A 23,875-nucleotide genomic window follows, 5' to 3' on the forward strand; every position below is an offset into this window, starting at 1 on the left:
TTTTGTGGAGCTCACTTCTCACTATAAATAGGGTATGGAAGCATAAGAACACCTCCAGCAAAATTCATGCTGAAAGGAGACTATTTACAGCAATAAAGGTTTTTTCCCAATTTTTTTGTGTTTTTGTTTTAGGTCATGTACTTCTGGGGCAGCCACACACTGATCAAACTGTGAAGTAAACCAAGGAAAATTTAGGAAAGGAATTAAAATTCTGGGAGAAGTGACAGAAAATTTGATGTTCACTGGTAACATTGTCAATCTATCACAGATGGTAAAGGACTTGGAAGAGCATCTGAATGGAATGCATAATGTCTTGAAAGAGGTTAAAAGATGAAAAATAATAAAAGTAAATCAAGGGTAATGGAATATAGTCAAATTAAATCAAGTGATGTTGAAGGAATTAAGTTAGGAAATGAGACTCTAAAAGTAGTCAAGTTTTGCTATTTGGATGACAAAACAACTGATCATGATTAAAATAATGACTATGTGTAATGAAAATTGGCAGTAGCAAGAATAGCATTTCTGGAGAGAAATATTTTAACATACAATATAAATTTAAAATGTTAGGAAGTGTTTTCTGAAGGTCTGGAATGTACTCTTGTATGAAAGTGAAATATGGATGATAAGCAATCCAGAAAGAAGAGAATGAAAGCTTTTGAAATTTTGTAATACTGAAGACTGCTGAAGATTAGATGAATAGGTTGAGTAACTAATGAGGAGGTATCAAACTGAATTGGGGGAAAAAGAAATTGGTGGCATAACTTGACCAAAAGAAAGGATCAGTTTGATAGTACATGTCTGAAGCATGAAGGATTCATTAGTTTGGTAATTTAGGAAGGAGTGGCAGGTGGAAGTTGTAGAGAGATTCCAAGGGAGAATACATTAAGCAGGCTGCAATAGATGTAGGTTACAGTAGTGATTTGGAGATGAAGAGGCTTGTAAAGGATAGAACGAGTATATGTGTGTGTAGTAGTATTTTATATCTGGGATCTCCCATTGCTGCATGCATAAATAAATATAAATTACTTTTTGTCATGAAAGATATCATATTGATTCTCAAGTATTAATGTATTGCTAATATGAGTGTTCATAATGTATGCATAAATATTAATTCTGATATCTTGTCTTATGTATCTCATTTATTCATGTATTATTGTCAATGTGACAACTATCATGAGTAGTTAATATGAGTACTCTCATGAATGAATCACATTGTACCTTACTGCATCCATTATTGTAAATTTTATAAAATAAATATTGTAAAAACTCTGAATCATTCTATATGTACATAAGTCTAATGCTATTGGAACGAATACTGGTGCTATTGCTGATTTCTTTTTCATTTCTGTCAATGATGTCCCTGATTTTCAATCAGATTGAGCCAGTGACTGACAGTGTACCACTAGAACTGATCAGTAATATCCCTGAATCCATAACACATATTAACAAAACAGTATTGTCTAATTTATAATACTGAGGTATCGTACTAGGGGACAATAATTGTAGCTACTTTATCTGTTTCTGAACTGTTCCACTGTTCCATTCTGCCTCCTTTCACAGTGTTCTCAGGCGAATGAAACTTTTGATACAATTAAGTATGATATATGTCTTGTTATCCCCTATTTGTTTTGATCCTGGTAGTTATATTAGGAGATTACCTCTCTTCAGTGTCCTTACAGATTATAGGACATTACACACGAACAAAAATGAACAAAAAAAACACCTAAATAATACCTTTCTTTAATGGTTTATAAAGCTGTTTCCATGTTAGTAGCTACTATGAAATTTATTATTTAATTTTTCAGATTTTTAAGTGAATGTTTATTTATCAATTGCTTAACTCTATTCTAAAAGTGCAATGACAATGAAATGATGTATAGGACAGATGACATATCTACAATTACATTAAAAAGAGTATGCTCATATACTCTCAGTCATAGAAAGTGATATGTTCATGTTGAACTGGATAATCAGATTTTTAAATTTCTGAAAGCAACATTTTAGCTTAACTTATGTAACAATCACATAGCTTGAGTCTATATTTTATTTAGTGAGTCATTGTGTTAGTTCCATTATTGCTACATTCTCATGGTGTTAGACTGTGGAGGAATACAAATTTCTCACAAAATAACTATTTATTTTATCCTTTATAGCAGTGGCAGTTGATCCCACACTTGGCTGCTACCTTTGCACTGAAAATCCTCGTTAACTTCTTTTCTGATTTGATGGCTGACTTCCAAGTAAAAACATTCCTTGGAACAAATAAGGAAGAACTGGTAAGAAAATCATATTACATATTCTGCTAGAATAGGTTCTGAAAAAAACAATGGTCTGCACTGTGAAGATTGTTTCAAGCAGCACAGAACAGCATCAGTCACTATCCAATCGAAAAAGAATGCCCTTGCCCACCTTCAAGAGTAAGCTCACCAGATGTGTTGAACAGGACATGTACATTAATTGAAAATATGCAATATGATGATCTTGGACTTTTCCCATTAGATTATGCTGTTTAATACATGGAAGCATGACTGATTTACATTCATAAAATGTAAAGGATAGAACATCAACTTTCATTCACCACCTATAGTACATATCTCCTGTAATGTAAATCTTCCTGTAGCATGCATTGTTTTATTGTTCCATTTCCTTACCCCCCATGAACCATGGACCTTGCCGTTGGTGGGAAGGCTTGCGTGCCTCAGCGATACAGATGGCCGTACTGTAGGTGCAACAACAATGGAGGGGTATCTGTTGAGAGGCCAGACAAACATGTGGTTCCTGAAGAGGGGCAGCAGCCTTTTCAGTAGTTGCAGGGGCAACAGCCTGGATGATTGACTGATCTGGCCTTGTAACACTAACCAAAACGGCCTTGCTGTGATGGTACTGTGAACGGCTGAAAGCAAGGGAAAACTACGGCTGTAATTTTTCCCGAGGGCATGCAGCTTTACTGTATGGTTAAATGATGATGGCGTCCTCTTGGGTAAAATATTCCGGAGGTAAAGTAGTCCCCCATTCGGATCTCCGGGCAGGGACTACTCATGAGGATGTCATTACAAGGAAAAAGAAAACTGGTGTTCTAAGGATCGGAGCGTGGAATGTCAGATCCCTTTATCGGGCAGGTAGGTTAGAAAATTTAAAAAGGGAAATGGATAGGTTAAAGTTAGATATCGTGGGAATTAGTGAAGTTCGGTGGCAAGAAGAACAAGACTTTTGGTGAGGTGAATACAAAATCAAATAGGGGTAATGCAGGAGTAGGTTTAATAATGAATAAAAAAATATGAGTGCGGGTAAGCTACTACAAACAGCATAGTGAACGCATTATTGTGGCCAAGATAGACACGAAGCCCACGCCTACTACAGTAGTACAAGTTTATATGCCAACTAGCTCTGCAGATGATGAAGAAATTGATGAAATGTATCATGAGATAAAAGAAATTATTCAGGTAGTGAAGGGAGATGAAAATTTAATAGTCATGGGTGACTGGAATTCGAGAGTAGGAAAAGGGAGAGAAGGAAACATAGTAGGTGAATATGGATTGGGGCTAAGAAATGAAAGAGGAAGCCGCCTGGTAGAGTTTTGCACAGAGCATAACTTAATCATAGCTAACACTTGGTTCAAGAATCATGAAAGAAGGTTGTGTACATGGAAGAATCCTGGAGATACTAGAAGGTATCAGATAGATTATATAATGGTAAGACAGAGGTTTAGGAATCAGGTTTTAAATTGTAAGACATTTCCAGGGGCAGATGTGGACTCTGACCACAATCTACTGGTTATGAACTGTAGATTAAAACTGAAGAAACTGCAAAAAGGTGGGAATTTAAGGGGATGGGACCTAGATAAACTGAAAGAACCAGAGATTGTACAAAGATTCAGGGAGATCATAAGGGAACAATTGACAGGAATGGGGGAAAGAAGTACAGTAGAAAAAGAATGGGTAGCTCTGAGGGATGAAATAGTGAAGGCAGCAGAGGATCAAGTATGTAAAAAGATGAGGGCTAGTAGAAATCCTTGGGTAACAGAAGAAATATTGAATTTAATTGATGAAAGGAGAAAATATAAAAATGCTGTAAATGAAGCAGGCAAAAAGGAATACAAACGTCTCAAAAATGAGATCGACAGGAATTGCAAAATGGCTAAGCTGGGATGGCTAGAGGACAAATGTAAGGATGTAGAGGCTTAGCTCACTAGGGGTAAGATAGATACTGCCTACAGGAAAATTAAAGAGACCTTTGGAAAAAAGAGAACCACTTGTATGAATATCAAGAGCTCAGATGGAAACCCAGTTCTAAGCAAAGAAGGGAAAGCAGAAAGGTGGAAGGAGGTCTATACAAGGGTGATGTACTTTAGGACAATATTATGGAAATGGAAGAGGATGTAGATGAGGATGAAATGGGAGATACGATACTGCGTGAAGAGTTCGACAGAGCACTGAAAGACCCGAGTCAAAACAAGGCCCCAAGAGTAGACAACATTCCATTAGAACTACTGACAGCCTTGGGAGAGCCAGTCCTGACAAAACTCTACCATCTGGTGAGCAAGATGTATGAGACAGGCAAAATACCCTCAGACTTCAAGAAAAATATAATGATTACAATCCCAAAGAAAGCAGGTGTTGACAGATGTGAAAATTACCAAACTATCAGTTTAATAAGTCACAGCTGCAAAATACTAACGCGAATTCTTTACAGACGAATGGGAAAACTGGTAGAAGCCGACATCAGGGGAGATCAGTTTGGATTCCGTAGAAATATTGGAACACGTGAGGCAATACTGACTTTACAACTTATCTTAGAAGAAAGATTAAGGAAAGGCAAACCTACGTTTCTAGCATTTGTAGACTTAGAGAAAGCTTTTGACAATGTTGACTGGAATACTCTCTTTCAAATTCTAAAGGTGGTAGGGGTAAAATACAGGGAGCGAAAGGCTATTTACAGTTTGTACAGAAACCAGATGGCAGTTATAAGAGTCGAAGGGCATGAAAGGAAAGCAGTGGTTGGGAAGGGAGTGAGACAGGGTTGTAGCCTATCCCCGATGTTATTCAATCTGTATATTGAGCAAGCAGTAAAGGAAAAAAAAGAAAAATTCGGTGTAGGTATTAAAATCCATGGGGAAGAAATAAAAACTTTGAGGTTCGCCGATGACATTGTAATTCTATCAGAGACAGCAAAGGACTTGGAAGAGCAGTTGAAAGGAATGGACAGTGTCTCGAAAGGAGGATATAAGATGAACATCAACAAAAGCAAAACGAGGATAATAGAATGTAGTCGAATTAAGTCGGGTGATGCTGAGGGAATTAGATTAGGAAATGAGACACCTAAAGTAGTAAAGGAGTTTTGCTATTTGGGGAGCAAAATAACTGATGATAGTCGAAGTAGAGAAGATATAAAATGTAGACTGGCAATGGCAAGGAAAGCGTTTCTGAAGAAGAGGAATTTATTAACATCGAGTATAGATTTAAGTGTCAGGAAGTCATTTCTGAAAGTATTTTTATGGAGTGTAGCCATGTATGGAAGTGAAACACGGATGATAAATAGTTTGGACAAGAAGAGAATAGAAGATTTCAAAATGTGGTGCTACAGAAGAATGCTGAAGATTAGATGGGTAGATCACGTAACTAATGATGAAGTATTGAATAGAATTGGGAAGAAGAGGAGTTTGTGACACAACTTGACAAAAAGAAGGGACCAGTCAGTAGGACATGTTCTGAGGCATCAAGGGATCACAGATTTAGCATTGGAGGGCAGTGTGGAGGGTAAAAATCGTAGAGGGAGACCAAGAGATGAATACACTAAGCAGATTCAGAAGGATGTAGGTTGCAGTAAGTACTGGGAGATGAAGAAGTTTACACAGGGTAGGGTAGCATGGAGAGCTGCATCAAACCAGTCTCAGGACTGAAGACCACAACAACAACAACGTATAGGTTAAGATTGCTGATGAAGTCCAAAACTATCTTTCTGGAATAATCAGTACTGCATTAGAAATTGTTATGTTCTGACTAGAGAGATAATTCTAAAATAAGTATTTAGCCCAATTTATCTGATTACTTCTTTGGCAACAAAGCTGGGAAGCTGACATACTGTGTTGACTCATGTGGCACTGGCCTTTTCTCAGAATAAAAATAAATTCAGAAAGTATGTAACATACATTGTTTAAAAAACTACTGGTTTTACATGTTCTGTCATAGCCTTGGCAAATAATGATTGTGTAAATAAGGGAAATGATACAGTAATACATGTGAAAATAAAATCCTATGATCACCCAACATTTTATTTGCTGTTTTGTTTAATTTCAAACTTACATAATCAGTTGCAGAACTTAAAATCCATGGTCTGTACTATGCTTCAAGAGTGAGTTTCATAAGTATCTAAAATAGAAATACAGTTGAACTTCCTTTTTACATTCCTCAATTTTACGTTTTTTGTGATCCTACACTGTAAATTCATAGCCCCTGTCAAAAACCCATAAGATCAATACTAAAAATTCCCCAATTTTACATTTCTTCCTAATAAGGTTTACCTTGATTCTAAGTTCTTACTCAGTGTCTCACTTGACTTTGTCCCATTTTCTTCCTGTTGACATTTGATGTGACTGAACAACTTTTAGGTAGCTCAAAAGGCAAATGTTTCTCACCAAGGGTGGTGGCGGAATTAAGGGAATATTTTAGGCCGTTGTGGAGAAGGGAGATGAGAGAGAGGAAATGCTGACATAATCCACAAATGGTGTTGCCAACACAACATGTAACATTTAGCTTCAGTGCACAGTTATGATACAACTACTGCTGGGTTGCAGTGGAAAAACAAGACAGTAGGTGCAAAGTGTTCTGGACCAAGCGAATACATGATGAATGGGCCTAGACACCACCTTTTCTTATGCATTTATAACTTAGTCTCATCTCTTTGCATGTTTTCAGCAACAATATTAATCAACAACCTTTTATATTCAAACACTGAGTCTCAAAGGGTATGCTCGGTCATAATCAGGGAATGTTACCCATCTCTGGTTAGTGAACTCTTAATTTCTGGCAACTTGTCAAATCACTAAATAGTCATCACAGGAATCACACCATGCTAACATGTGAATAGGAGCTGACCTACTGGATATGTGATGGGAGTGCAGGTAGGCTTTAAAGCATTTTTCAAAGTGCTGAAAATATACTTTTTGTGCAGATGATGTGCTGTGACAGAGAAGCCAAACAGAAACAGATCAAGGGTTTTGCAACAGCACATTTTAAATGTTCAAACAGTACAGGTGGAACAACTACATACACTACTCATATACAGTGTGGTACCATTGTAGTGACCGGGCCAAATATCTCACGAAATAAGCATCAAACAAAACAACTACAAAGAATGAAACTTGTCTAGCTTGAAGGGGGAAACCAGATGGCACTATGATTGGCCTGCTAGATGGCACTGCCATAGGTCATACGGATATCAACTGCGTTTTTTTGAAATAGGAACCCCCATTTTTTATTACATATTCATGTAGTAAGTAAAGAAATATGAATGTTTCAGTTAGACCACTTTTTTCACTTTGTGATAGATGGCACTCTAATAGTCACAAATGTATGAGTACGTGGTATCACGTAACATTCCACCATTGTGAACGGTATTTGCTTCGTGATACATTACCCGTGTTAAAATGGACCATTTACAAACTGTGGAAAAGGTCGATATCGTGTTGATGTATGGCTATTGTGATCAGAATGCCCAGTGGGCATGTGTTATGTATGCTGCTCAGTATCCTGGACAATATCATCCAAATTTCCGGACCGTTCGCCAGATAGTTACATTATTTAAGGAAACAGGAAGTATTCAGCCACATGTGAAACGTCAACCACGACCTGCAACAAGTGCTAATGTCAAGTAGGTGTTTTAGTTGCTGTTGCAGCTCATTCACACATCAGTAGCAGGCAAATTGTGCGAGAATCGGGAATCTCAAAAACATCGGTGTTGAGAATGCTACATCAACATCGATTGGACCCGTACCATATTTCTATGCACCAGGAATTGCATGGCGACGACTCTGAACGTCATGTACAGTTCTGCCACTGGGCACAAGATAAATTACGGGATGATGACAGATTTTTTGCACGCATTCTATTTAGCGACGAAGCGTCTTTCACCAACAGCGGTAACGTAAACTGTCATACTATACACTATTGGGCAACAGAAAATCCATTATGGTTGCAACAAGTGGAACATCAGCGACCTTGGCAGGTTAATGTATGGTGCGACATAATGGGAGGAAGGATAATTGGCCCCCATTTTATCGATGGCAATCTAAATGGTGCAATGTATGCTGATTTCCTACGTAATGTTCTGCCGATGTTACTACAAGGTGTTTCACTGCATGACAGACAGAATGGCGATGTACTTCCAACGTGATGGATGTCCGGCACATAGCCCGCGTGCGGTTGAAACGGTATTGAATAGCATATTTCATGACAGGTGGATTGGTCGTCGAAGCACCATACCATGGCACGCACGTTCACCGGATCTGACGTCCCCGGATTTCTTTCTGTGGGGAAAGTTGAAGGATATTTCCTATCGTGATCCACCGACAATGCCTGACAACATGCATCAGTGCATTGTCAATGCATGTGTGAATATTACAGAAGGCGAACTACTCGCTGTTGAGAGGAATGTTGTTACATGTATTGCCAAATGCAATGAGGTTGACGGACATCATTTTGAGCATTTATTGCATTAATGTGGTATTTACAGGTAATCATGCTGTAACAGGATGCGTTCTCAGAAATGATAAGTTCACAAAGGTACATGTATCGCATTGGAACAACCAAAATACAATGTTCAAACATACCTACGTTCTATATTTTAATTTTAAAAACCTACCTGTTACCAACAGATCATCTAAAATTGTGAGCTATATGTTTGTGACTATTACAGCGCTATCTATCACAAAGCAAAAAAAGTGGTCCAACTAAAACATTCATATTTCTTTACGCATTACATGGATATATAGTAAAAAATGGGGGTTCCTATTTTTTAAAAAATGTAGTTGATATTCATTTGACCTATGGCAGCACCATCTAGCGGACCAACCATAGCACCATCCGGTTTCCCCCTTCAAGCTAGACAAGCTTCATTCTTTGTAGTTTTTTTTTTTTTTTGGATGCTTATTTCGTGAGATATTTGGCCCGATCAAAATCAATGGACCACCCTGTATAGACTTTGCACCACACACACCACACACACAACACACTATAAATCGTAAAGATTGGCAGCAGTGATAGAGGCCATCAAGCAAAACTGTAGCATCTGAACTTTCTTTCAAGTTTACATTTTACACAGTGTACAGAAACTCACTGAGTCAACTTCTAATGAGCTTGTAACATAAATTGGAGAAGTAAACTCATTTTTTCACGTCTGTTTTCTCATCAAGCCTAAAATAACACTTCAATGGTGGTTAGCAAATGGAGTGTGGCTCATAATGAAAGCATTCAACAATAACAGTGATGGTGACAATATGTCATTAAGCACATGTCCACATTTATGCTTATGCTTTAACTACTTAATTGCTGCAATTTTTTGGTTTAATGCACCATGTTTGTAAATTTTTGCTTTTTTCTGGGTGAGCACAAAAGAAAGATCTCTTAAAAATGTGTGTTTTGACGTATAATTTGTGTACCCAGACATCAATTTCAATTTTTTGATGAGTTCTTACTTGCTGTTACATATCTGTGATTTTTTAAGAACTGATGAAATTCATTACCACAAATTATTCTATAAACATTATATTGTAAATTTAATTTCCTTCAGTTAGACAGATGTTATACAAAGTATTGGAGAGCACTGCAGTTTTTAATCATATATGCTAATTACATATGTTTTTACTCATTTTTTTGGGTGGAGGGGGGGGGGGGGGGAATATTTTCCTTAATTCTGCATTTTTTTTAAGTCTGGACTGCATTGAAACATAAAATATGGGTTTAACGCACATCCTAGCCTATACTTGTTAAATAGACTTGTTAAATGGACTGCTGATATCCTTTGACAGTTCCATTTTTATTACTGAAGGTGCATTCAGACTAAGAAATTCCCTTTTGGAGATATACATTTTCAAAAATTTTAAACTTAACTCGCAGAATTACCGGGCCGGTACTAACCTTCACAAGGAAAATTTTCTGGTTTTGCTGATGTATAGGCCCTATCCTGTCTTTCAGCATGCAGACAAGTAGCTTTTTCACAATTGTAAAATTTTTACCATGAATGAGAAGTTGTGGACTTTTTCCTAGGTTGTGACTAATGGGTTACAGTGTGAGATTTGTGAAAAGTATTTTCACTGGAAGAAATGCAATGAGGAAACCATCATTCTAGTGCTATCCTCTCCTGAAATTGCAGGAGTGTAGCAAAAATAAGTTAATAGTGGAGCACAAGCGTAAGATTTGTACTCTTCAACTGCAGTTAGAAAATGCAAGAGAGGAACTGGTCTGACTGAGGGAGAAGAGAGCTGTGGAATAGAAACTGGCAGTTGGTAAAAATACTGCTACAGAAGGTTATATTCACAGCTTCACTTCCTGTCACCAATAGATTTGACCAGCCGTCAAGAGTTTAGTGGAGGGAAGTTTCTTGTACATGTAGATCGAGGAAACATGCAGTAGACCTCAGCAGTTAAAAAGTCTCAGTCTGTTGTAAATTCAGATAGGAAGAAAAAGATTCTACTGTTAGGTAGTTCTCATGGCAGAGGTGTAGGCCAACAGTTGCAGGAAGTATTGGGAATGAGTACCAGGTCACTAGCTTTGTGATGCCCAGTGCAGGGTTGACTCAGTTGACTGATAATCTAGAGTAATTACATAGGAATTTTACAAAAGAGTACCAGATAGTGATCGTGGGTGGCTCTGGGAATATTCTTAATAGGGACAATGAGTATGACATAGGTAGTAAACTGGGAAAGATAACTACTCAGATTGGTGACACAAACATACACCTAGTACAGCTATTTCAGCTGATCAGCTTCATCTTAATACAGCTGTTAGGTATATTAACATGGAGCAACAGAAGGCACTGGTGACAAAGGGTAATGGCTCACATTCCAGTGGTGCCATTTGAGTCTATCGATAGAGGGGTTTCACTAGTTGTGGCCTGCACCTCAATACATATGGGAAGGAGAGGTTGGAAAAGTTTATAAATGACAATGTAGTGAACCATGTGGGGGAAGGGGGGCATCACTCATGGGAAAATTCTTGTAGTAATAGGTGTTAGAGTCGCACCTTCTTTAAATTGAAGTCAGCTGATGTATATCCCTGCTTAAGGGAATTCTCTCTAAAGGAAGGGGACCATCTTCAGAAAAGGCCAGGTATCAAATCAATCAAGGAATTAGCATATTTCATTGAAATATAAGAGGTATTATAGAGGAAGTTGGTGAATTGCAAGTAGATGTTGACTCTGACATTACTGGTATTTGTAGCATACCGTGTACAAATAAGAGAAAAATTAAGTATAATTAAGTAAAATTAAATATCTTAGCTTCAATATTTATCTTTCAGTTTGTGATCTGTGCAGAGGACTTTATGTGAAAACTAACTGCCTGTCCTATAAAAATAGCATCTAAAAAGCAATACCTTTGCTGACAGGTGTGCTTTCTTAACAGATGTTGTATTCCACCTCAGTGACAGTACACAGTGCTTACATAACATATTTTAAAGACATTTTTACAAGAATGTGCCATTTTTTATAGTACAATGGAACATTCAGTGTAATAATACTAATAAATGAGCTAGTTGAGCAATCTTGTCTAATTGCATCTAATTTACACAAATGGCTGGCAAGAGAGCAACTGCAGAGAAACAAGAAGAATGAAAGTCATCCAGAACATATTATGGATGAAATTCAATCAGAGTTGCTAGAGTGCTTGATGTTAATACTAGCTATATTTAATCAAGACACTACACGTATCAGAACATCATGTAAACAATGTGACACTTCAGGGCTTCCTATGCTGGGGTACAGATTAGCTGACTATTTTGTAAGGAGCTCTTTGTGAAGACTGGAAATGGCCAAGCACATAAAAAATGGTATTCCATTTGAATCTATCTACGTATCAAAGCACTGCACTGAATAGGACACTGAAGGTTGCACAGGTACAGTTGACTTTTGTAAACTGACAATTTTGATTGTAGTTATTTATAGTTTCCCTAACTCTGACTTCAGGACATTTCTGTTCAAACTGGAGGGAGTTCTTAGTTCACTTTAGAGACAGAACCAAAATTTTATATGTGATCCTACAAGAGAAAAATGTTGGGAGACCCCCTACATTCGTATCACCTCATGCAGACTGTATTTGTTCCAACCAGAGTGCAGGGCAACAGTAGCACAACTATAGACACTACTCCACGGACTTCCATGAGTAAAAGGATAATTGGGCTTTCAGACACTAAAAGGAATTTGTGCATATACACACATGGTGCGTACAATTACACACTACCTATAAATATTAATCCGTTGGCAACAGAGACTTATTTAACTTTCTACCATACCTGTTCCAGCCACAAATCTTTCAATATCTTGCCTTTTTTTCTTTGTAATGTTACACTCGTTTGACAATATATTGCTTTGACAACTCATTTCTATGTTTATCTTGAAAATCAAAGGAGATATTGTAGATGGAACTGGATAAAAGGTATTATCCCAAGATGACTTCGGCTCATCACAAAGCTCTGCAAATCCTCATTGAAACACATTTTTTATTACAAAGATGAATTTTTTTACTTATAGATATAAATCAGATAGTAGATAACATACACATACGAGAATCACATTGGAATTGTATCAGAAATCCATTTTTGTATGATAGATTCTGAAGCATGGTGTGGTGCATGAGGGGACCTGGCACTGGGGGCAGTAGGGTCATGTTTCCCTCCAAGTGTGCTTCCCACATGCATCCAGCTTCTTGGAGCAAACTGTGCAAACTTGTGTCAGATTTCTCTTCTTCTCTCTTGGTTCAATGACTTCTGGGAAATGTCTTTCTGTCAACTGAGGAAAGTGGGGCATTCATCCTGGTCAGCCCGGCTTAGGAGAAACAACACTCCACTTGTATTTCTTAACTATTTTTTCCAAGAGGGTCAACATAAATTCCAGGGAGTCTTTTTTTCCTCCAAATTTGCCATACAAAGTAAAAGAATTCCTCACAGAAATTTCCAGCAAATGGACAGATTTTCTTGTAATACTTCTTACCTTGCTTTTGGGTATTGGATATGATGCCATGCTCTGTTTGGCTTGATCCACTCCTCTCACTGGATTGCTGTAGTCAAGCACAAACTTAAGGTTTATTATTTTCTTTGACCTTCTCTCAGTCTCCACCACATCCATTGTGTGGATAGTTGAAAGAAGTACCACATCTTTCTTGCCTTTCCATCACAGTGCCATAATATATCCTCGTCTTTCACCTGAATTACCCCCCTTTCATGATTTTTTATTTCAGAGAGATTGTGGCATCTGTTTCTGGGTAATTTTTACTGTTGTGTAGCTGGCAGTGGTTTTCAAAATTAGGAAATATGTCAGCTGTGGGCATGTGTAAATGCTATCTGCTGTTAGACAATAACCTTGCTTCATGAGTGATTTTACAAATGGCAAAATGACTTGTAATAAAATTGGAAGATCCATAAACTCTGCATCCAGCATTGTCCCTTTCTCTGTGTAAATAATCAGAGGCCATGATTCACACAGCATGTAGAATTTTATTCCAAATCAAACCCTTTTCAGCGGGATATACTGTACCCATCCCAGTCAGGCTTGTACAAAAGTAAAGTTTCATCCACCGTACTGTCCCATTCAGGAACATAAGAAGTTTTGAATTTATTTTCAAGATGTTATTAAACTGGCCAGATCTTGTTCAGGTTAGAATTTGCATAATTTGTAGCATTATACACTACTTTATTAATAAAATGAAAACACTTTTTGATTTGGCGAAACCTCTTGTACGACATTACATCAGTGAAAAATGGAGTTGATATGCTTTCTCGTTGTGTGCAGTACATCTGCAATTCAGGTTTCTAAACAATACTTTGCAAAATGGTTAGAGCAGGAAAAAATTGAAGTTCTTCACATGATGGTGGCAAAACATTATATCTGGGGGTTGAAACATATTGGATGATATATTTTGCTGTTTCCACCTGTATCTTTCCATCAAATCACTATCAAAGAACTGTTCAAATATTTGTAGTTCATCATCAACAAAAGGAATCATACAGCCAGAATTAGAGGTAAATAGAAATCTCAGTGGAGCATAATCAGTATTTTCATCAATGACATGCCACACTATCACCTAAGACCACTCTGTATCAGTGTCTTTCTCACATTCTTCCTCACTTGACAAAAGTTCAAAAGAGTCATCACCAGATTCCAAAACAGCAGTGTCTTCCCACTGCTATTCCTCAGTGGAATAATCACTATTTGTTTTAGAAGTGTTAAGTCCCATAGTGCTCAGAGCCATTTGTTTCGGAAGACTGCAAGCAGATATAATACTTCAACAACTGTACCAAAATGCCACGTAACAACACAGTGTTGTTGCAACGGCTTCAAAAACACAAGCCAGTAGCAATACACTGTGTTACAAATGTGCAACTGCAAAAAATGCTAACTAGTGATAATAGACATAACTACAAAGATTATAACCTGGATGCTGGTGCTAACTAGTGGTAGTGAAAGAAAATACAATGTTTATAATCGGGTGTTTGTGCTAGGACGCGTAAAACTTGGAGGCCCCAAGGATAATATTTCTCAGCAAAACAGTCTAACCTGAGTTATCTTTGGATAATCAGTTAGGAGATTAAAGCTCATAAAAGAACAAGAGTGGCAGGATGTTTATAGTGATGATAGTATAGATGATAAACGTAATGCTTTCCTCAGTACATTTATCATGCCCCTTGATATCAGTCTCCCATTAGAATGTCTAAAACAGGTCACTAGCACTAACAGGTGACCTGGGTGGCTGACTAATTGTATAAGGGTATCATGTGATGCAAAATGGGTATTGTATCAAAATGTTAGAAATAGTCACAATCGAGCTACAGTAGCCCATCACAAACAGCACTGTAAGGTTCTTAAAATGTCATTAGGAAGGCAAAAAGCATGTGATATGCAAATGGAGTAGCTAATTCTTGGGATAAAATTAAAACCATATGGTCAACCATGAAGGAAGTGTCTGGCCAGGGTCGAGGATAGAAAGTCAAAATGTAGTAAAATAGTTTCTGTTACTTTGCCACTGTTAAGTCAGATACATGAACAGTATGTAACAATCATTTCCTGAATATAGCAGGTGAAGTGAATAAAAATTTAGTTTCTGCAGGGAATCATATGACTCTCATAAAATGGCTTTCCAAGTCTTGTATCTGAAGTACACCTCCATGATACTGACAAGGGGAAGACCGAGTCAATAATTAAATTGCTCAAGACTAATGACTCTCATGGGTATGACAGGGTATCTAGCAGAATACTAAAGCATTGTGCCACATATGTTATCCTAGGTCTTAACCACGTCTGTAATTCTTGCTTTAGGAACAGTCAGTATCCTGAAAGATTAAAATACTCCATAGTGAAAACACTTTATAAACAAGAAGATAGGGCTAATGTAGTTTACTTTAGAACTATTTCTATGCCATCAGTGTTTGCAATATTTATTGAAAAGGCTGTATATAGAAGGGTAATTAATCATTTCATTTCACATAAATTACTGTCAAACATACAGTTTAGTTTTAGAAGTGTCTTAACAGCTGAAAATACTTTATTCACCTTTCCCTGTAAGGCACTGGCCAGATTAAACAGAAGTTGTGAACAACATCTTTCTTCTTTAGTTTAAGAAGGTGTTTGATTGTGTTGACCACAAAATATAACAGCAGAAATTTGACCATTGTGGAATAAGAGTAGTTCGCAATTAGTTCCTCTCATACTTTAAAAATAGACAGCAAATGGGCAATCTCCAAGGTAGTGAAAAACGCTATGAAGTGGTGTCTGGGCTCCATTAAGTGGGGCTTCAGGTGTCAACTGTGACTGCTGTTGTTTCTTATATGACAGGTGATTCTGAAATACTTCCATCGGCTGATGACACTAGCTAGGTAATGAAAAATGTTGAATGCAACACAGGCAACATATCAAGCTGTGCAGTTCGAGATCATGGCTTGTAAAAAATAGACTGATGATAAATGATAGCAAGACTCAGTTTTTGCAGTTTCTAACACACAATTCAACTAAAACTGGCACCTTAATTACACAGAATGGCCATATGATCAGTCAGTTTGAACAGTCCAAATTCCCAGGTGTTCAGACAAATGCTAAACTGTCATGGGAAGCCCATGTTCAGGACCTTGCTCAGCTACCGAACACTACTATATTTACCATTACAACGGTATCTGCAGTAATTAATAGTCCAACACATAAATAATCTAATTTTCTTATTTTAATTTGCTGATGACATACAACATTAATTCTAGAGTAACTCTTCCCATTCATAAAGGCCCTTTTTGGCTCAGAAACAGGCAGTTCCAACAATATGTGGTGTAAATTCACAAATCTCTTGTTGATCCCTTTTCAGGGTTTTGTGAATTCTGACACTGGCCTCTTATTGCATTTTTTAAAAATACTGTTCATTGTTAACAACATGAGATTATACCCAAGAATTAGCATCTTTCACTCAGTTAATACTAAGCAGAAATTCAATATATATTTGGATTGCAGCTTCCCAAGTCTTGTGCAGAGAGACATGCACTATTCTGCTGCATCCATTTTAAAGAAGCTACCACAAGAATTACAAAAAGACTGAGTAATGCTTGCACTTGCAAGTCTAAACTGAAGAACTTCTTCATGGCTCATGCCAGTTCTGTGAGGGAACTCCTACCACCAAACATAACGAGTTTTCTGCAGCCAGTGGACCAATTGATTTTCAAAACTATGAAGTGACATTACAGAAGACAGCTGTTGATAAAGCTTTTGATAGAAGGTGCAAATGAAAAAGGCATTGTATCTCATCACCAAAAATATAATTTAAAGTGCTGTTTTTACATTGTGGTGGAATGAAGGAATTTGATGAAGATAACTACATTAAAAAGAGCTTAGAATAAACTGAAAGTTATTTCAACAAAAATGGGCTACATATCAACAAAAATAATCAATATTTGAAAATATAATGCAGTTGGATAGATTACAAATATAGTCACCAAGTGGTGGCAGGAGAACACAATTACAAAGTTATTATCATTAGCAGCTTTCGGAGCCAGTGACTCCTTTTTCTGGCAGAAAGGTGGAAGGGGAAAGAAGAGGGGTTAAGGAAAAGGAGTGATGAGTCACCCAGAACCTCGGGTCACAGGAGGCTTACTGGACAGGATGAGAAGGATAGTCTTTCCTTCTCAGATTCAGTCCTGGTCTCAGCAGCCAGAGACAGTGGTCATGTGTGTGAGAGCTGTGTTTGCATGAGAGAGAGAGAGAGAGAGAGAGAGAGAGAGAGAGAGAGAGAGAGAGAGAGTGAGAGAGTGAGAGAGAGAATGGGTGTGTGTCTATGGGTGTGTTGTCTAATTTGGTAAAAGGCCTTTTGGCTGGAAGTTTACTTATTTGACAGTCTTTTTGTTGTGGCTATCTATGACTCAACATCTCTACATAGTAAATAGCAATCTAGCCTTTTCATAATACTGTCTGTATAAAAATTACCTAGTAGAAAGTGTCAAAACCTCTTTAAGACTGTTTGCTGTTGATGCAGTTGTCTGTAAGAAAGTAGCAATGCCAGAAGGCAATATTTATTTACAGAATGACCTATGGAGGTTTGATAAATGGTGCAAGCACTAGCAGTTATTCTGCATGTCAATGAGTGTAACACATTGTGCATAAACAGGAAAAGAAATCCATTACTGTACAACTACATTCTTTATGACAAATTGCTGGAAGCAGTATCGACCATAAAATATCTATGAGTAACTATCCAGAGTAGCCTTAAGTGGAATGACTACACAAAACAAGTAATAGGAAAAGCAGATGCCAGACTGAAATTCCTATGAAGACTATTAAGAGAATGTAGCTCATCCATGAAAGAAGTGGCTTACAAGGTGCTTATCTAACTGATACTTGAGTACTGTTCATCAGCCTCGGACCCTGCCAGCTAGAACTGATAGGAAAAATGGAGAAGATCGAACAAAGAGAGGCATATTTTGTCACAGGTTTGTTTGATTGACACAAGAATGTTAAGTGGTGCTCAGCAAACTCTACTGCCAGACACTACAAGAGAGGTGTCGTGCATCATGGAGAGGTTTACTATTGAAATTTTGAGTGACTGCTTTCCCTTAGGAGTTGAACAACATATTACTTCACCCCACATACCATTCACAAGCAGAAAAAGAAAAGGGGAATCAGTTAAGTGTTACCAGAAGTGCCCTCCACTGCACACCATCAGTGTTAAACTCAGCTATTTGTGTGAGTCGACGAATTCCGGCTGTGACACATTGACACTATAGCTATAGGATATTATGTGTTTTTGTTTCTTGAAGTGCACAGTTTTACATTATTGAACATTTAAAGCAAGTTATCCATCTTTGCAGCACTTTGGGATTTTATCAAGATATCAGTTGAATATTTGTACAGTTTTTTTCAGACACTATGTCATTGTAAATAACTGCAAAAATTCCGAGGTTACTATTAATGTTATCTGCATGGACACTAATATACAACATGAACAGCAAGCAGCTCAGCATATTTCTCTGGGGCACATTGGAAGTTCCACATCTGCTGATATCTCTCCATTCTCTGCATCCTCCTTACCAAAAAATTCAGTATCCAGCCACAAATTTCACTTGATACCCTATAATCATACTTTTAATAATAAGTGTAGGTGTGCACAGAGTCGAAAGATTTTTGGAAATTGAGAAATACTGCATCTAATTGACCAATTCCATCCATGGCTTTCATGAAATCATATGATAAAAGTGTGAGTTGGGTTTCACATGATTTATGTTTCCAAAATCCATGCTGGTTGCCATAGAGGAGGTCATTCTGTTCAAGATACATCAGTACATTTGAGCTCAGATTATGTTGTAAGATTCCACAATTTGATGTCAGGGATATCAGATGGCAGTTTTGTGGACCAATGTGCTACCATGCTACGATTCTTGTAGACATGTGTGATATGTACTTTTTTCCAATTACTGGCCATGGTTTTTTGTTCAGGAGATCTACAGCAGATTATAGTTAGGAGAGGAGCTAACTCAGCTGCAAATTCAGAACAGAATCTGCCAGAACTTCCATTGAACCCTGGAGTTTTGTTCAGTTTTTACCAATTCAGCTAAGTAAAAAAACAGACTCCAAGTATATACTTAAGGCAAGGGTGACCAATAATCCCTTCAGTGCAGATGCGCACCATGCCCAAACTCTCATGGGAATTGGCGAAATGCCGTAAATAAAGAGGATAACAGGCAAGAGGCACTACAATATTAGCATGTGGGTAAGTTGAGAATTTGGGTCTGATGAGAGATGTGCTAGGGTAGTCTATGTAATTGTGATGTCCACTGTGTCTGGATGGCGCAGTGATCATTGCATCTGCCTAGTAGGTAGGGGACCCAGGTTTGAACTCTAGTCTGGCACAAATTTTCAGCTTTCCCCATTGATTTAATCATTATCTACTGGCAGCTTTTGTCTTTAATTCCTTTGTGTCCTGATTCACAGTGGGTGCATGATAAAAATGGTGGCTGAAAGAACAGATGTCACATTTATAATGAAGACAAGGTGAGCGAATGGTCCCTTCAGTGCAAATCTACACCAGGCTCAAACTCTTCCGGGAATCAACAAAATGTTGCAAGTGATGAAAATTATGGGCAAGGGATGCTACATTACCAGTGTGTGGATAAATTGAGAATTTGAGTCTGATGGGAAGTGTGCTGGGGTACTCTGTGAAGTTGTGATGACCACTGTTTGAATGGCACAGTTTTTTACTTTCCCCATCAATTTAGTCAATGACAACTGGCAGGTAACATCTTTAGTTTCTTTGTGTCTTGACTAATATCCAAATTACTCATCTTTGGAGTGATGTATTATATTGGGGAAAATACTCGTGAGTGCAGCATTTCTACTCTTGCTTTGCTACCCTCTGTTTCCGTCCCTGTCTCATCCATGTGTGTCTGAACATTAACTTTCTTATCATTAACAGCCTTTACATATGATGAGAATTTCTATGTGTTTTGTGAGAGATTCTTATATAATATTCTGCTACAGTAGTTGCTGAAGGCTTCACACATTGCATTGTTGACAACCAAATGTGTTTCATTCAGCATCTCCCTATCTCTAGCCCCATGCTTTGTTTTACACCTGCTAATCACTAGTCACTGTTTATCTTGAAGTTTATTTACAGTGACCTTGTACCATGAAGTATCTCTCCCATCATGATCCGTTTCATTACGTAAATGTATGGCTAACTATTCTTCTAAACTTGTAGCACAGACCTTCTACTTGCTCCTCTCCACACATAATAACTGTTGTGCAACTGGATTTGTGATTTACTGTCAGAAAGGTCACAGTTCGTAGTAATAGACAGAAAGTCATCGAGTAAAACAGAAGTAATATCTGGCATTCCCCAAGGAAGTGTTATAGGCCCTCTATTGTTTCTGATCTATATTAACAACATAGGAGACAATCTGAGTAGTCGTCTTAGATTGTTTGCAGATGATTCTGTCATTTACCATCTTGTAAAGTCATCAGATGATCAAAACGACTTGCAAAATGCTTTAGATAAGATATCTGTATGGTGTAAAAAGTGGCAATTGACCCTGAATAAAGAAAAGTGTGAAGTTATTCACATGAGTACTAAAAGAAATCAGCTAAATTTCAATTACGTGACAAGTCACACAAATCTGAAGGCTGTAAATTCACCTAATTACTTAGGGATTACAATTACAAATAACCTAAATTGGAACGATCACATAGATAATATTGTGAGTAGAGCAAACCAAAGACTGCGATTCATTGGCAGGACACTTAGAAGGTGCAACAGATCTAAAAAAGAGACTGCTTACACCACGCTTGTCTGCCCTATTCTGGAGTATTGCGGTGCGTTGTGGGATCTGCATCAGGTGGGACTGACGGATGACATCGAAAAAGTACAGAGAAGGGCAGCTCATTTTGTATTACCATGAAATAGGGGAGATAGTGTCATAGACATGATACATGAATTGGAATGGCAATCATTAACACAAAGGCGTTTTTCGTTGTGACGGGATCTTCTCATGAAATTTCAATCACCAGTTTTCTCCTCCGATTCTGAAAACATTCTGTTGGCACCTACCTACATAGGGAGAAATGATCATCATGATAAAATAAAAGAAATCAGGGCTCACACAGAAAAATTTAAGTGCTCATTTTTCCCACTTGCCGTTCGAGAGTGGAATGGTAGAGACACTGCTTGAAGGTGGTTCATTGAACCCTCTGCCAGGCACTTTATTGTGAACAGCAGAGTAATCACGTAGATGTAGAGGTTGTGGCTTCCTTACTCAGACACACCAGTGCTGCTTCTTTAGCTACTTTGCTGAAAAAATAAAATCTTGTATTTTGGTAATCATTGTTGTTACAGCTGCCTCCAGTTCACTGATACCAATTTCTATGTAGACATTCTCAAAGAGTTTAGGTCTGTTTGTTCAAAATGGCTCTATGCACTATGGGACTTAATGTCTGAGGCCATCAGTCCCCTAGACTTAGAACTACTTAAACCTAAGTAACCTAAGGACATCTCACATATCGATGCCCAAGGCAGGATTCAAACCTGCGACCGTAGCAGCAAGGCAGTTCCGGACTGAAGTGCCTAGAACTGCTCGACTACAGCGGCCAGCGCAGTCTGTTTGTTGCTATTAGATCAAATACATTTCCACCAAAAGTAGCTTCTGAATTGTCTGACCTAGACAGTTGTCAAAGAACATACTATGGTGTTTCACAAGATATCATGTCATACTCACAACTTAGAAAACTGTATTTTCCCCAGTTGATTATTGGCTGATTAAAGTCTCCTCCAATGATGACTGCATTGTTGATGAAATTATATAATAGTGAATTTAAATTTTCTCTTAATTTTTTGCCTACATCTGGAGATGACTCTAATGGTCAATAGAAAGATCTAATTATACATGTATAACTACCCTTGATACTGAAAATAAAGATGCTGTTATTTACCAAACGAAAGTGTTGGTATGTTGATAGGAGACAATAAAAAACACACAAACACACACACAAATTTCAAGCTTTCCCAACCCAAGGTTGCTTCATCAGGAAAGAGGGAAGGAGAGGGAAAGATGAAAGGATGTGGGTTTTAAGGGAGAGGGTAAGGAGTCATTCCAATCCTGGGAGCGGAAAGGCTTACCTGAGGGGGAAAAAGGGACAGGTATACACTCGCACCACACACACACACACACACACACACACACACACACACACACACACACACACACACACATCCACCCACACATATACAGACACAAGCAGACATTGTAAAGGCAAAGAGTTTAGGCAGAGATGTCAGTCGAGGCGGAAGTACAGAGGCAAAGATGTTGTTGAGTGACAAGTGATGTACGAGGGGCGGCAACTTGAAATTAGCAGAGATTTAGACCAGGTGGGTAACGGGAAGAGAGGATATATTGAAGGGCAAGTTCCTATCTCCGGAGTTCTGATAGGTTGGTGTCAGTGGGAAGCACCCAGATAACCCGGACGGTGTAACACTGTGCCAAGATGTGCTGGCCGTGCACCAAGGCATGTTTAGCCACAGGGTGATCCTCATTACCAACAAACACTGTCTGCCTGTGTCTGTTCATGCGAATGGACAGTTTGTTTCTAGTCATTCCCACATAGAACACTTCACAGTGTAGGCATGTCAGTTGGTAAATCACGTGGGTTCTCCTTTGGGAGGTTCTGGGTTTGAGGGGATGAGGAAGTGGCTCTAGCTATTTGCTTCTGTACCAGGTAGTTGCGGGATGCGAAAGTTGTTTTCAGGTTGTTGGTGTAATGGTTCAGGGATTCAGGACTGGGGCACACTCGTACTCTCGTACTCTCTGCTGGAAATATCACTTTGCCACGAAGAAAAATAATCCTAATCCTACTCCTAATGATCCAACTCCCCAAGACACTATCCAAACTGAACCCTGCCTGGAACAGTTCTGTCCTCCGTCACAGCGGGACCCACCTCCTCTTCCTCAAAATCACCCTCTCCAAACCTTCCAGGAATTTCTCACTTCCAGCCTTGACTCTCAATCCTTCTTGAAAAACCTTAATCCTTCTCCCAACATCACCACAGCTGAAGCCCAGGCTATCTGTGATCTGAAGGCTGACCGATCCATCGTCATTCTTCCGGCTGACAAGGGTTCCACGACCGTGGTACTTGATAGTCAGGAGTATGTGGCTGAGGGACTGCGTCAGCTTTCAAACAACACTACATACAAAATTTGCCAAGGTAATCCCATTCCTGATGTCCAGGCAGAGCTTTTAGGAATCCTCAGAACCTTAGGCCCCCTACAAAACCTTTCACCTGACTCCATCAACCTCTTGACCCCACCGACACCCCGCACCCCTACCTTCTACCTACTTCCTAAAATCCACAAACCCAATCATCTCGGCCGCCCCATTTTAGTTGGTTACCAAGCCCCCACAGAACGTATCTCTGCCTATGTAGATCAACACTTTCAACCCATTACATGGAGTCTCCCATCCTTCATCAAAGACACCAACCACTTTCTCGAACGCCTGGAATCCTTACCCAATGTGTTACCCCCGGAAACCATCCTTGTAACCATTGATGCCACTTCCTTATACACAAATATCCCACATGTCCAGGGTCTCGCTGTGATGGAGCACTTCCTTTAATGCCGATCACCTGCTACCCTACCTAAAACCTCTTTCCTCA

At 38.5% G+C, this 23,875-nt stretch overlaps 1 protein-coding gene across 1 annotated transcript in view; it reads left to right on the forward strand.

Moving 5' to 3' along the window:
• The window catches only part of LOC124616104 (peroxisomal acyl-coenzyme A oxidase 3-like), a 212,531-nt gene that overhangs the window by 122,631 nt on the left and 66,025 nt on the right, over positions 1 to 23,875 (forward strand). The window contains exon 8 of the mRNA XM_047144363.1: positions 2,154 to 2,276. Within this exon, the coding sequence (XP_047000319.1) occupies positions 2,154 to 2,276 (123 nt within the window). The remainder of the gene's footprint in view (positions 1 to 2,153; positions 2,277 to 23,875) is intronic.

Source organism: Schistocerca americana, chromosome 5 (genome assembly GCF_021461395.2).
Source record: "Schistocerca americana isolate TAMUIC-IGC-003095 chromosome 5, iqSchAmer2.1, whole genome shotgun sequence".
Classification (NCBI taxonomy): domain Eukaryota; kingdom Metazoa; phylum Arthropoda; class Insecta; order Orthoptera; family Acrididae; genus Schistocerca; species Schistocerca americana.